General features: G+C 59.7%; 2 protein-coding genes across 6 annotated transcripts in view; both read right to left on the reverse strand.

Moving 5' to 3' along the window:
- The window catches only part of USP48 (ubiquitin specific peptidase 48), a 30,350-nt gene extending 24,633 nt beyond the window's left edge, over positions 1–5,717 (reverse strand). For 2 of the 4 annotated variants that reach the window (XR_012650373.1, XR_012650372.1), the window contains exons 1-6: positions 5,557–5,717; positions 4,637–4,757; positions 4,238–4,394; positions 3,216–3,343; positions 1,949–2,073; positions 1,257–1,365 (exon numbers count right to left, since the gene is read on the reverse strand). Coding sequence is in view for 2 of the 4 variants with exons in the window: in XM_075027645.1 (XP_074883746.1) it covers positions 1,257–1,365; positions 1,949–2,073; positions 3,216–3,343; positions 4,238–4,394; positions 4,637–4,757; positions 5,557–5,690 (774 nt within the window). In the remaining 2 variants the exon portion in view is untranslated. The remainder of the gene's footprint in view (positions 1–1,256; positions 1,366–1,948; positions 2,074–3,215; positions 3,344–4,237; positions 4,395–4,636; positions 4,758–5,556) is intronic. The other 2 variants (XM_075027645.1, XM_075027644.1) reach the window with 1 other exon arrangement.
- A 1,398-nt stretch (positions 5,718–7,115) lies between these two features.
- The window catches only part of HSPG2 (heparan sulfate proteoglycan 2), a 41,386-nt gene continuing 33,866 nt past the window's right edge, over positions 7,116–14,635 (reverse strand). For both annotated transcript variants that reach the window (XM_075027599.1, XM_075027598.1), the window contains 17 exons: positions 14,516–14,600; positions 14,285–14,429; positions 14,105–14,204; positions 13,919–14,028; positions 13,732–13,840; positions 13,558–13,656; positions 12,519–12,740; positions 11,467–11,699; positions 11,127–11,313; positions 10,147–10,269; positions 10,011–10,064; positions 9,819–9,894; positions 8,679–8,757; positions 8,500–8,570; positions 8,311–8,394; positions 8,128–8,231; positions 7,116–7,307 (listed from right to left, as the gene is read on the reverse strand). In XM_075027599.1, coding sequence (XP_074883700.1) covers positions 7,144–7,307; positions 8,128–8,231; positions 8,311–8,394; positions 8,500–8,570; positions 8,679–8,757; positions 9,819–9,894; positions 10,011–10,064; positions 10,147–10,269; positions 11,127–11,313; positions 11,467–11,699; positions 12,519–12,740; positions 13,558–13,656; positions 13,732–13,840; positions 13,919–14,028; positions 14,105–14,204; positions 14,285–14,429; positions 14,516–14,600 — 2,045 coding nt within the window. In that variant the 3' untranslated portion in view covers positions 7,116–7,143. The remainder of the gene's footprint in view (positions 7,308–8,127; positions 8,232–8,310; positions 8,395–8,499; positions 8,571–8,678; positions 8,758–9,818; positions 9,895–10,010; positions 10,065–10,146; positions 10,270–11,126; positions 11,314–11,466; positions 11,700–12,518; positions 12,741–13,557; positions 13,657–13,731; positions 13,841–13,918; positions 14,029–14,104; positions 14,205–14,284; positions 14,430–14,515; positions 14,601–14,635) is intronic.

Genomic DNA, 14,635 nt, shown 5'->3' on the forward strand with positions numbered 1-14,635 from the left:
ACAGGTAACCACTGAAAAGTCAACCAGTCCCAGCTACTCAACAGCTGGAGACTGAAAAACACTAAAGTTGTTTTAACCATTTAAGTCCCTACCCAGCTGCTTTCCAGAATCATCTCTTAGTTAAAAATGCACACTAATAAATGCGCTTTACAGCATGGCCATAGTAGGCTGCTCTCACTTGAAGGAAAATTTCAGACTGAATCAAGCCCCATTCCTAGTTCTCAGGTCACTTACAAGACTGTCAAGTTTTCTCCCCGCTTGACTGAGTTGGTTTATACCAATGAGGGCTATGGAAAAAGAAAATAATTAAATCACCCTTTTACGAGCTCACATGGACTGAGTTAATGTAAAGCCACATTTTAGCCTGGAAACTACAATCCTCTTATGCCCAGCAACACTAACATCACTACATAAGAGTTATTGTCCATGCCCAAGTAGATCCAATGGCAGGATTAGGCCAGAGGAGAACTCCAACTGCCCTAAACAAGGTCACCCGGTTGTTTCATTTGAAGGAGGAGCAGACAAACTTGAAAGTTCACTGTTTCAGGATTTTAATGCGCATACACAAACCAGTCTTTTTTCATAGCAGACCTTCCGCAAGCAGAGTGACCGGTTTGCTGAGTGCATCAGTGAAGCCGCTGCCCAACAGCCAGACAGGTGAGGTACAGAGTCACGTTTCAGGTTAGCTCTGTCCCAAATATTTGTAGTTGAATCCACACCTCGAATCTTTAACATGCCAGATCTTAACTTAAGATCTAGGCAAATTTTCAAGTCGAATTAAGAGCACTTGCAGCTGTTCCCCCAGCTATTCCCAGCCCTCCCTAGTATTTTTGAGAGCACTTTAGAGGAGGGAATGTCTCCTGTTGCTATGCAGATGAGCACCGATATAGAAAACACAAAAAGCAGCCATTCTCCCAGTGCTATCCATGACAAAGTACGCAGGGACTTTTTGTCAGACTTTAAGGACTTTTTCCCAACTTTGCTGGGAAAGTATTTTAACTAAACGTGCGACTTTCAAGTGCTCTTTAAAGCCGTAATATGTACATGTCCTATGCTCTGGTCCGAGCCACTCCTTGCTGGCATGACTCAATCCTCATTTTCTGAGTCCACAGAAAAAAACATTTCCTTTTGGATGCATCTCACCGAGACAACTCAGTCGCTTCGCTCTGATACCGACCTCAAAGGCTGTTAATTGAAGGAAGGAATTAAAATACTTTGCTAAGAATAGCAGGACTCAAAGAACAACATGCTTATACCTTAAGAAATTCCGTTATACAGTCAGTCAGCTGCTTGTGCCCTTGGATGTTTAACTCCAGTTCGTAAAATTTAGATACAAGTTTGGACTCCCTGCCACACTGGTTGCAGCTAGGATTAAAAAAAAGACAAAAACACATGAGGACAGTTCACTGGTTCCTGTGTCTGAACTCCCCAGCCCCTAGTAAAATACTCCTTGAGCTATAAAACCAGGAGAAAAAGTTAAGTCAGAGTTAATGCGGATCACACCCCTACACCACAAAAACTCTGCAAGAAGGTGTAAACAGGATAATAGCATCTACCAGGAAAAACAGGAGCACCTGCTTGCAACTTGCATACACCATTTTATATCATTTTTGAGGTGACATCCACAGCTCTGAGAATGCAGGAATGAAAATACAACACTCAAGTACACTATTTTCTGGGTGCAGGACTTTACATTCCATTAACTCACTTGCAGGTTTAATTGGTAAATTTTCATTAAAGGATTAAAAGCAGCTGGAGAACTGCAACACCACCATGTGCACAGAATCAGGAAACCTAAAAGCTAAAAACCTCTTACAAAATGTTTTGGCAGAAGCTTACCTGCCTGCTCCAGTTGTTAGGAGGAATTTCCCCCCCCCCACTCAACTACTTCTAAAATGTTTAAATATTTAATTTACAGAAAGGTTCTTCCCAAAGACCAAATACTTACACTGTGACATAGGCGTACTCTCCACAGAACTGCTTTTGCACTATGTTCCGAACATCTGGGTTTTTTTGTTTGGATAAAGTATCTTCCAGCAGTGACATGAACAGCTTTGAAAACTCCTGGGCATCCTAGAAGAGAAAGCCAAGTCCATTAACAATACACCACAGCACAAAGCCCAATCACAACCTTGTCACTAATTTACTGCAAATTACTCAGAGCCCTACACACAGGCTGCACAGAGACTCCAGCGTGTACTGAATAGAAAAAAGACCAGTCGGGAGAACTAAAGAAAAAGAGGAATTTGTCTAAAAGGAGCGCGAGGCCACCAGCGTGAGACCACGGCGTGAGTTAACTTGGCTCCCGGCCAGCCGCACCGGGTGGTTTGACTTCTGCCCCGCTCCTTGCAGGGCTCTGGAAGGAAAAAAAACCTCCTGCAGAGCTTTCTATCCCATTAATGCTCATTTTTCAAAGCTCGGCATGCAATACAAGCTGTCCCTGCTTGCATTGTAGGTGAGAAGAAAAATAAAAACACCCCAAAAATAAGAAGCTGCCCTGTAGATTCATCCCTTCCTGCCAGGCTTGGGAGCTTCCCCACACTCATCTCAGGGCCTTCCTCTCCCACCCTGGCTCTCCTTTGCTCTCCCCTACGGAAAACAAATGGGCTTTGGCTCCTCCCAGCTGTCCTTTAGTATCCCTGGTCAGTAGTGACCGCTTCCTTCCCCTCCCGCATCCTACCGAGGAAACACACGCCGGCGCTCGGGCTCTTCCTCTTCCCAAAGTGCATTTTCAAGCCGTGCCCTTCTCCTGAGCCAGCTTCGGCAAAAGTCCCACAGGATCTGTCTGTGGCACTCGCCCCTCCCTAACCATGCTTTCTCTGCCTCGCATGCTCACATTGGACCTTGGCTGGCTCCTGGTGACCCGACCAAATGCCTTCTTGCCCTGTGAGGGCCCTTCAACCCCTGCTGCACTACCTACCTGGGAGGAGCAGCCCATAAAGCACCTGCGAAAACACCCTCACGGCAGCTTCAGCTCCCACCCCACACAGTGCTGGGGTCGATCAGGCACTAACAAAGCTCCTTGTCCCCATCCCATCACTCCCTGGGCTCCTCCTGATCTCCCACACCGATGGGAAGGGCCCAGAGCACCGCTTCTCCCTTTGTGTTTGTACCAAGCAGCAGAACCCAGCTTGGAGATGCTAAAATAACATAAAATGGCAGTTTCATGCTGCTTTAAAGAGGATAATTACTTGAGGGGCATGCCTCAAACCTACCTGCTGCTGTCCCGTGTCCAAGCCCAGCGCTTTAACGAAGCCAGAGGGATCAATGTATCGCCTTTTGCTGTTCTGTAGCAAGGCGAACAAGTACTGAAGGTGTTCACAAATGGTCTGAGGCTCATAGTCTATTAAAAACAACAAGTTGCACAAGTTACAGCAAGTCATTCAAGGCAAGAGATAATTGTTCCAAGTAATTTGCTTGTTCTTTCTTTGTACGGGTAAATTTAATGATTAGAAATGATATGATTTTTAAAAGCTGTTTTAAATTATCATGAGAACCAAAGTGGTTCATGTCTCTGATGAGAGCGAAGTCCCACTGTGGGCCAGGTATCATGGAATCATTCAGGTTGGAAAAGACACTGAAAATCAAGTCCAACCATAAACATCCCACAATGCCTAGTGCAAGCTGTGAGCGAACAGTTTAAGCAGTGTACGCTGATTACCCTGTAGCAACAGCTTCTTTTTTACCGTAAATGGTGAGACATCATTTAAAAATGCCATAAAAACAGGAACAGAAGTAATCAGGCAGCTGCCTGACCCAGAGTGCACCTATAGCACCATACCATACATGAAGGTACGTCACCTGAGCCTGTCGCATCTGCTGTGAGGGCACTGGGAGTCTCATTTGTATCGGGGACCTAAATTTTCGCCCTCCCATGGGACAAGTGCGGCTCCACGGTAGTGCAGATCAGCCCCAACCCACGTGCTTCCACCCCCAGCACCATAATTAAGCTGGGAAACAGTGTGGGAAGCAGCCCGGCGAGAAATGAACCCAAATCTGATTTTTCAACCAGATCGGGATCACTCTGATTTAAGAAATAACTTGGGTAAAGGACAGTTTATTCCTAAAAGCCAGGTGATAGACTCAAAAACAATGGTATGGAGATTAGACAAGTGGTTGGAGCTTCACCTATAGATTCTCGCAATAAATGTCATCCCAAAGCTGATGCCAGCGTGTAAAATTTTAGGAGAAAACGAGCAAAACCATTCCTGTTCACAGCAGATGACCTTCCACCCACCTTTGTCTTTCGGGATGCCCTCTCCGGCCACATACTCGCTGCAGGTGCTGGGACACAAATAGAGAGCTTGCCGGAGCTCCAAGTTAAGAAACCACATCTGCAAGAAAGTGTTCACGTAGCACGTGGCGCCGAGGTTCGTTAAGCCCACAAATGCGTTCTGGTGTAAGAGAGAAAGCAACAGTCATCACTCGCCGCTGCAGAGGAGCAAGCAGAAATCCAGCAGTTGGAGTGGCCACTTTACAGCTGTTTGTTGGGAAAACACCGCTCTGGCATTGTACAAACAGCTGCATCCCAAATTCCCGGGCTACACAGGGACATGAGGTGTCACTTCCCCTTGTCCCCATCCTCCCTGGGGGACCAGGAAGGGCAGAGGATGATTTTTGGGAGAGAGGGGACTACCTTCTTGCGACGCTCGCAGTTGGGGTCATCGATGTTGTGGAAGCTGTTCTCGTCTATCTCGCCCAGCCAGACGTGCTCCCCGATGCCCACCAGGCAGTTGGGGTTCCCCCGGCAGTTCCTCCTGTAGAATCAGCACCCATCCTGTCACCCCCGCGGAAGGGACACTGCTGTCCCTTGGAGGGTGGGTGTGTGACCATGGGGGATAAGAACAACAAGGGGGACCCCATAATGCTAAACAGAGTGAATAAGATGGGACAGGGGTCCCCCACACCCCCTAAAAATGGTGGCTAGGGAAGAACAAGGAGACCCCAAGGGATGGAGAACTAGAGGGAAGAAAAAAGGGGGACCCCAGGGAAGAGTACAGGACCTGGGTGGTAGGGGGGTGTCCCTGTATCTGGGGAGCCAGGCAGGGAGAGGGGTCCCCCACAACCCTGGGGGGGGTGTCCCTGTGTCCGGGAAGCCAGGCAGGAAGAGGGGTCCCCCACAACCCTGGAGAGGGTCCCTGTATCTGGGAAGCCAAGCAGGGAGAGAGGTCCCCCACAACCCTAGTGGGGGTGTCCCCTGTGTCTGGGGAGCCAGGCAGGGAGAGGGGTCCCCCACAACCCCAGGGAATGGGACTCCCAAAAAAGGGAAGGGGGGAAGGGGGGGCGGGGGCCCATCGACCCTGAGGGACCCAGAAAATGCACGGTGCTTCCCCAACCTCATGGGAGGGAGGAGGAACGTGAAGTCCCCCCCCGCCCTGAGAGGTGAGGAGCCCAGAGAAGGGAAAGGGGGACCACCCAGACCCCACATAAGGGGGGGGGAAGGCGGGAACTTTGGGGTCCCCTGCAGCCCCGAGGGACCAGGTACGGGGCGGGGAGGAAGCAGAGGGCCGCCCCGGGAGGAGAGAGGGCCCGGGGCGGGGGGGTCCCGGGCGGTACCGGCAGGCTCCGCGCTGGCAGGGCTCCAGCCCGACGCGGTAGGCCGCTTCGATGTGCTCCTGCGCCACCGCCTCGGGCGGCACCGTCTCGGTCCAACGCCACGCCGCCTTCTCCAGCTGCAACCGCGGCGCCATCGCCGCCGACCCCCCCCACCCCACCCCCCCCCAACTTCTCCGGCCCGGGCCGGCCCCGGCCCCAGCCCCGGCCCGGTCCCGCCCGGCCCCTCCCGCCGCCGCCGCCGCCGTCAAGGCCGGTGACGCCACACGCGCGACGGGCTGACAGGCGCGAGGCGTTGACGGTTACGGGCTGCGACGCGCGACGCGCCTGGAGGGGCGGGGCCTGCGCGCCTCGCGGGACGTGGGGGCTCCCCCCCCCCCCTCGGTCCCCCTCACACTAAACCCCTTCCGGATCCCCGTACCGTCCCCACACACACCGCACCGCCCCGGACCCTCACACCCTTCCAACCCCGTACCATACCCCCCCAGACCCACACCCCTTGCTACACTCCCATAACGTACCCCCACCCCCCATGCCATACCCCTCTATACCCTGCCCTCCCTGTACCCCCATACCGTAGCCCCCATACCCCCCCACACCACACCCTCCCCTCTGGACTCTCATACCATACCCACCTTCGCCCCCACACCATACCCCCCCCCCCATACCATAACCCCCCGAACTCCCATAACCCCTATACCATACCCACCCGAATCCTCACACGAAATGCCTTCTGGATCCCCATACCATACCCCCCCATACCATACCCCCCCATACCATACCCCCCCCATACCATATCCCCCCATACTCTCACACCCCCCCACCCCCCCATACAACACACCCCCATACCATACCATACCCCCCCATACCATATCCCCCCATACTCTCACACCCCCCCACCCCCCCATACAACACCCCCCCATACCACACCATACCCCCCATACCATATCCCCCCATACTCTCACACCCCCCCACCCCCCCATACAACACCCCCCCATACCATATCCCCCATACCTTACTCCCCCACAGCCTCCCACCCCCCCCACCCCCATACCATACCCCCGTACCCCCTTGCCCCCCCATACCATACCCCCTCCATACCTTACCCCCCTGTATCCCCACACCATACGCCCCCATACTATACCCCCCATACCCCTTGCCACACTCCCATACCATACCCCCCACCCCCTATACCATACACCCCCATCCTATACCCCCCAACACCACCATCCTTCCATCCCAACCCCCCCCCCATACTCCCCCCCCGGCGCAGCCCCCCCAAACACGGCCACCGCGCTGGTTCTCTCTCCTTTAATAGCTGTCCCCGCGGGGGGGTCCCCGCCAGCACCCCGATTGTCCCTCGCGTCCCCACCCCGCCGCCACCCCAGGGGGGCACCCGGGCGGCCCGGCCGCCCCAGCACAGTTTCGGGGGGGCTGATGTGGGGGAGGGGGGTGTAAACATTTTTGGGGGTCCCGGCCCCCCCCCCCCGAGTCACCCCGGGGCAGCAAAGCACCGTTTCCTCCTGGCTTTTTTTTTTTTTTTCGGAATAAAATTGGCCAAATTCCCCCCAAAATATATTTTGGCGTGGGTTAGGAGGGGCAGGGGGGGGCGGGGGAGCCCCCCACCGCGCCGTGCCGCAGGTCGATGGGGTGCCGGGGGGTCCCGGCGGGCGCCAGCGCCAGCCCCCGCAAGCACCCAGTGATGCCGGAGGTGAATTTGCCGGCCGTCAGGCTGCGGGGGTCCGGGGCGCCGCCTGTGGGGGGGACACGTGAGTGCGGGGGCACCCGGTGGGCTCACCTGGTGTCCTCTCCTGTGTCCCATCCCATGTCCACCCCGTGTCCAGCCCACACCCCATCCCATGTCTATCCCATCCCATGTCCATCCCGTGTCCATCCCATGTCCCATCCTATGTCTTGTCCCATGTCCCAGCCTATATCCATCCCATGCCCTGTCCCATGTCCCATCCAGTGTCTGTCCCATGTCCCATCCCGTGCCCTGTCCCATGTCCCATCGTCTGTTCTCTTCCCATGGCCACCCTGTGTCCCATCCCATGTCTCATCCCACATCCTATCTGTGTCCACCCCACATCCACCCTGCGCCCCCTCCCATGTTCCATCATGTGTCCCCTTCCCGTGTGCCCACCCTGTGTCCCATCTAGTGTCCATCCCATGTCCCACACCTTTCCATGTCCCACGCCATATTCCCTCCCGTGTCCTGTCCTGGGTCCCATCCCAAGTCCCGTCATGTAACCCCTCCCATGTCCCATCCCATGTCCCCTCCTGTGTCCCACCACGTGTCCCAGCCCATGTCCCATCATGTGTCCCACCCCCTGCCCATCCCCTATCCCACCCCAGGTCTCACCCCGTGTCCCACCACGTGTCCCAGCCCATGTCCCATCATGTGTCCCACCCCCTGCCCATCCCATGTCCCACCCTGTGTCCAACCCCTATCCCACCCCAGGCCTCACCCCGTGTCCCACCCCATGTCCCACCCTGTGTCGCACCCTGCGTCCCACCCTGTCCCACCCCATGTCCCACCCCATGCCCCGCCATGTCCCCTGGGTGCCACCTTACCCACGTAGATGCTGCCCTGGGTGTTGGCCATGATGTTGGCTCCCGGTGACTCCCCGCTCACCGGCTCTTCCCCATCCACCTGCAGCCGCCCGTGCCGGCCCTCCCTGCACGGCACCCATCAGCACCCGCACCCTGACCCCCACCCTGACCCCCACCCTGACCCCCACCCTGACCCCCACCCACCTCGTCACCGTCACCCGGTGCCACTCGCCGTCGTTGATGGGGTCTTCGGAGACGATGCTGGCCTCACCGCTGCCCAGCTGGTAGCTGCAGGGGTGACGTGGGCTCAGCACAGGGGGCACCCTGGGGTGGCACAGGGCACCTTTGGGTGGCACGGGGCACCCCGGGGTGACACCGGGTCCCCCCGCTCACCTGAACACCAGGTGCCCGTCCTTCAAGCCGAGGCCGATGAAGTCTTTGGCTTTGCCACCCTCGCCGGGCTCCTGTGGGCGCAGCGGGGCGGTGAGCGGGGTGGGGGGCACCCTGACCCCCACCCTAAGGGGGCTCAGCACCCCGGTCCCCTCCCCAGCGATGCCCTCCACCCCGCTCACCGCCCCGTGCCACAGCAGCAGCCCGTCGGCGCTGCCCGTCCGCAGCTCCAGCTCGATGGTCTCGGGCGCCTCGGGTGGGCTGCAAGGAGAGGGGGATGGTTTGGTGGGTGCAGCACCCCGGGGTGGTGCAGCACCCTGAGAAGGGTGCAATGGCAAGATGGGTGCAGCACCCCAGGATTGGTGCAACAATGCAATGGGTGCAGCACCCCAGGAGGGGCGCAATGCCATTCTGGGTGCAGCACCCCGGGAAGGATGCAGCACCCTATGAGGGTGCAATGGCACGATGGGTGCAGCACCCTGGGAAGGGTGCAACAACATGATGGGTGCAGCACCCTGAGAAGGGCGCAATGCCATTCTGGGTGCAGCACCCCGGGAAGGGTGTTAAATGGCAACGGGTGCAACGCTGTGGGAAGGGGTGCAGCACCCTGTGAGGGTGCAATGCTGCAGGAAGGAAGGGTGCAATGCAGTGGTAAGGGTGCAGCACCCCAGGAAGTATGCAACGCTGCAATGGGTGCAGCACCATGGCAAGGGTGCAATGCTGAGATGGGTGCAACATTGCAATGGGTGCAACGCTGCTGGAAGGGGTGCAGCATCCTGGAGGGGGTGCAATGCCATGACGGGTGCAACACGGTGGGAAAGGTGCAATGCTGGAGTAGGTGCAATGCTGCAGAAAGGGGTGCAGCACCCTAGAAGGGTGTGATGGCATGGGAAGGGGTGCAATGCTGTGATGGGCGCAACACTGCAATCGGTGCAATGCTGTGCTGGGTGCAATGCTGCATTGGGTGCAATACTGCAGGAAGGGTACAATGCTGCGATGGGTGCAACGCTGCGATGGGTGCAATGCTGCGTCGGGTGCAATGCTGCAATGAGTGCAACACCACGGGAAGGGTGCAATGCTGCGATGGGTACAATGCTGCGATGGGTGCAACGCTGCAGTCAGGGTGCAACGCTACAATGGGTGCAACGCTGCAGGAAGTGGTGCAATGCCTTAAAAAAGGCTGCAACTACCCAGGGAGGTTGCAGCACCCCAGGAAGGGTGCAGCACCCCGGGCAGGGTGCAATGCCGGAGTGGGGGTGTGGCACCCTGCTCGGGGGGCGCAGCACCCTGCTCGGGGGTACCCTGTCCCCGGCGTCACTCACCCACGGGGAAAGAGGTGACCGGGCAGGGCCAGGTAGGAGCCGTCCCGGAAAGCGGCGCTGAACTGTCCGGGGGCGTCTGTGGGCAGAAAGGGGGGGATAAGGGGGTGATAAGGGGGAGACCACGCCCAGCTGCCACACCCACGGCCCCACCTTTGGGTGCAAAAAGGGGGGGAAGTGGGTGCAGGCACCTACCGCCGCCCCCGCTGCCTTCCTGCCAGTCCTGCTCCAGCTCCGCTAGCGCCAAGCCTGCGGGTGAAGGGGAGTTGGGGACGGGGTGGCACATGTCCCCCCCATGTCCCCAGGTGTCCCCAAGTGTCCCCCGACTCACTGTGCTGGCAGTAGGGACCGGTGTAGCCCTGCGGGCAGAGGCAGGCGTTGCCCTTGCAGGTGCCGCCGTGCAGGCAGGGGTTGTGGTGCAGGCAGCGGTCCTCCTCCCGCTCGCAGCGTGGCCCTGGGGACAAGGAAGGTGACGCCGGGTGACGTGAGCGGGCGCGAGGATGGTCAGACGCCCTCGGCTGACCTGCTGCCCCGGGGTTCGCCCTCGCACGCACACACACGTGCAAAGTGAGCACGCACCCGAGGAGTGCGTGTGCACGCGCAGTGCACGCGCACAGGCACCGCACCTGTGCACGCACGTGCATGCATGCACAGCACCCACAGTACACACTCGCGCGTGCCGTGCACACGCGCAAACTGCACACAGATACGTGCAGATACAGGCGTGCACGGCAGATGCACACATGTGCAGACTGCAGCCTGTGCACAGCACGCGCGCATGCATGCCAACTGCACACGCCGCGCATGCACGCACAGCAGGTGCACACAGTGCACGCTGCACCCATGTGCAGCAGATGCACGCACGTGCGAACTGCACCCGGCGTGCACACAGGTGTGCACAGCATCTGCACGCACACTCAACACATACACGCATGCACAGCACATGCACGCACTGCACACTACACACACACGCATGCAGATGCGCCTGCTTGCAAACTGCATGCCGGCACCCCCGCACACATGCATGCGCAGCACGCATGTACGCACAGCGTGCACGCGTGCACAGCAGACACGTGCACACGTACACGCACAGTGCGCGTGCATGCGCAGCACACACAACACGCAGCCCACACGCACGCCCAGCACACGTGCACGTACAGCATACACGCTTGCCTGCACAGTGCCCCTGGATGCGCAGCACACCCCCATACGCAGCACGCGTGCACGCGCAGCCCCCACGCTTGCACGCCCAGTCCACCCGTGTCCTCAGCGCACACGTGCAAACCGCACACGCGTGTCCGCGGGACTCACCGCTGAAGCCGGGCGGGCAGAGGCAGCGGTAGGCAGGGCTGCCGGCGCTACCTGCAGGCAGGGGCAGGCAGCGACCCCCGTGCAGGCAGGCAGCCCGCAGGCAGGGCGAGCTCTGCCCGCACTGCCCCACGCCCCGGCTCCGCAGAAAGCTGTAGGACAAATCCACCTTCTTCCCATTGATGGAGACCTGGGGCGAGGGGGACACACCAAGGGGGGGGCGGGGTGTCAATCCCTGACCCCCCCGACCCCCGCCAAGGGGACCCCGGCCCCCCTGTCTCCCACCGAGGGGACCCAGATGTCCAGGACAGGCTTTTTGGGGGGGGGACGGGGGGTGTCTCACCTCTCCAATGCAGCCCCGGAAGGAGGCGTTGGTTGGGGGGCGCAGGGGGGGTTCGGTGCCCCCCAAATAAAGGGGGGTGCGTAGGTTGAGACCTTGGCTCTTGCCGGGCGAAGAGCGTTTCACCGGGGCGGCGTCATCCACCACCAACGTCCCATCCTTGTGAACCCGCTCGGCCGTCACCCGGTGCCAGCGGCCAAGCGTCACCGGCTCGGTGCTGCGGAGAACTGCCAGGCCTGTGGGGATTTGGTGGTGGCATCACGGGGGGCTGGGGGACACCGGGGGACACCAGGGATGCTTGGGGACCTAAGAGGTGCCCTGGGTGATGCTGGGGGACCCCGGTGATGCTGGGGGACCCCAGTGGTGACAGAGGACCCCACTGATGCCCAGGGGACCCTAGCAGTATCTGGGGACCAAAGTGATGCCAGGGGACCCCGGTGGTGTGACGGTGATCCACGGGGACACTGGCAGTGCCTGGGGCCCCAGGTGACAGCAGGGGATCCCAGGGATGTAATGCCAGGGGACCCCAGCGACACCAAGGGACCCCGGCAACGTCAGGGCACCCTGGTGACATTTGGGGACCCTGGTGATGCCCAGGGATGCTGCCACAGCCTGGGGATGCCAGTGTCACCAAGGGACCCCAGTGATGTGCTGCCAGGGGACCCAAGTGACACCAGGTGACCCCAGTGATGCCTGGGGACCCCAAGGGAAAGCCAGTGATGCTGGGGGCACCCCAGTGATGCTCAGGGACCCTGGCAACACCTGGGACCCAAGTGATGCCTGGGGACCCCAATGATGCCAAAGGACCCTGGTGACGCTTGGGAACCCCAATGATGCCAAGGGACACCAGTGATGCCTGGGGACCCCAATGACACCAAGGGACCCCAGTGACACTTGGGGACTCCAGTGGTGCCAGGGGACCCTGCTGCGGCTCAGGGACCCCTATGATGCCAGTGGACCCCCGTAATGCCAGGCCACCCCACCTATACCCGGGTTCCCAGTGCCACCAGCCCCCCCGCGGTGCCACCAGGACCCCCATCACCGTGCCAGCCCACCTGAGCCCAGCTCGTAGCGGAACTCAAGGTGGCCACCAGCCATGGCCAAGGCGACAAAGTCCTCCACGGGCACAGCTTTGCCAGCGCTGAAGAGCAGGAGCCCGTCGGGTGCCAGCGGCAGGAACTCGGCCTCCACCCGCAGCTCGTGGTGGACGTTGGTGAGGGGTGGGTAGGAGACGAAGGCACCCGCCTCGCCGAAGGATGGCACGCTCACTGCCTCGCCTGCGGCACCCCCAAATCAGTGCCCGGCTGGTGGGACCCAAACCTCCATCCCCATGGTGCCCATTTCCCCTGGGTGGGACCCAAATCTCTATCCCCATGGTGCCCATCTCCCCAGGGTAGTCCCAGTCCCTGCCCATCTCTGGTGGTCCCCAGCTCCATGCCCGTCTCCCCAGGGTGGTGTCAGCCCCATTCCCGTGTCCCCAGGGTGGTACCCAGACCCATGCCCATCTCCCCAGGGTGCTCCTCAGCCTGTGTCCCCAGGGTGGTCCCAAATCCCCCATCCCCATCGTGCCCATCTCCCTGGGATGGCACCCAATGGCCCATCTCCATCATATCCATGATGCCCACCTCCCCACATGGTACCTAATCCCCTGTCCCCATCGTGCCTGTGTCCCCAGGGTGGTACCGAGCCCCATGCCCATCTCCCTGTGGTGGTCCCCAGCCCCATGTCTGTGTCCCCAGGGTGGTGCCAACCCTGTGCCCATCTCCCCAGGGTGGTCCCGAGCCCCATGCCCATCTCCCTGGGATGGTCCCAGCCCTCTGCCGGTGTCCCCAGGGTGGTCCCCAGCCCTATGTCCGTGCCCCAGGGTGGTCCCCAGCCCTGCGTCCATCTCCCTGGTATAGTACCCAGCCCCATGCCGCTGCCATCAGGGTGGTGCCAACCCCGTGCCTGTATCCCCAGGGTAGTCCCCAGACATGTCCCCATCTCCCTAGGGTTGTCCCAGCCTCATGCCCATCTCCCTGGGGCGGTGCCCACCCCGTGCCCATGTCCCCAGTGCGGTGCCAGCCCTGTCCCCGCGTCCCCGGCTGTGCTTACCCTCGGTGCACCTCTCCCCAGCTTTGCCCAGGTGGCAGCGGCAGGTATAGCCCTGCCCGTCCGGCCGGTTGACGCAGGTGGCATCAGCCCCGCACGCCTCTGTAGGGTGACAAGCGATGAGCACCCATCCGGGGAGGGACACTGGGGTGACATCCCCGTGGGGCAGGCACCTACCTGGGTGACAATGCAAAGCCTGCGAGTACTCGCAGTTGCTGCCGGTGAAGCCGTGGGGACAACGGCAGACGTAGGTGCCACTCTCGGCGTCCTGGCACACGCCACCGTTCTAGGGGACGACGACACGGGCGTCAGCAATGGGTGGGGATAGGTGGGGATGGGTGGGCATCGCCCCCACCATCCTCACCTGGCACGGCCGGTCCTGGCAAGTGGGACAACTGGTGACACCGTGCGCCTGCAGGTCCATGTCCCCAAAGGCCACCTCCTCCCCTTGGATGCGGAGCTGGCGTACGCAGCCTGCGGAGGGACGGAGATGGGGGTGACATGGTGCTCAGCCTCCCACCCCGGTGCCCCCCAAAAACTCATCACTCACCCATAAAACCACGGCTGAGCCCTGTCTTAGCCACGGTACTGAAATCGGGGTACCCCCCCAGGTACAGCTCCTCGTTCAGATCCAGCCCTTGAAACTTCCCCTGCAGGCACAAGTGGGTGGGCACCACCTCCAGCACCCTGACCCCCACCCAATACACATCACCCCCCCCCCCCAAAATACCTGGGAGGTCCCGTTAACTGGGGGGTGCCCGTCCAGCGCCAGCGAACCCCGGGTGAGATTGCGGAGGAGACGGACGGTGTGGTACTCGCCCAACCGCAGTGGCGTCGGATGCCGGATGGTGGCCATGCCCGAACCGGCATCAAACCTTATTTTTTCAGGGTACAACGGGTGTGGGTGGGTGCTGGCACCCATCTCCCCCCTCCTCCTATAGCACCCGTTCATGGGTCTCACCTAAATTCAGGGCGGCCACCCACCAAACCGAAGGAGATGAAGTCGGCACCGCTGTTTTTCCGCTGGCCGTTGTAGAGGAGAAGCCCTGCAGGGTGGCGGTGGGTCAGGCAGGATGGTGCC

The sequence above is a fragment of the Buteo buteo genome, chromosome 5 (assembly GCF_964188355.1).
Source record: "Buteo buteo chromosome 5, bButBut1.hap1.1, whole genome shotgun sequence".
Taxonomy (NCBI): Eukaryota; Metazoa; Chordata; class Aves; order Accipitriformes; family Accipitridae; genus Buteo; species Buteo buteo.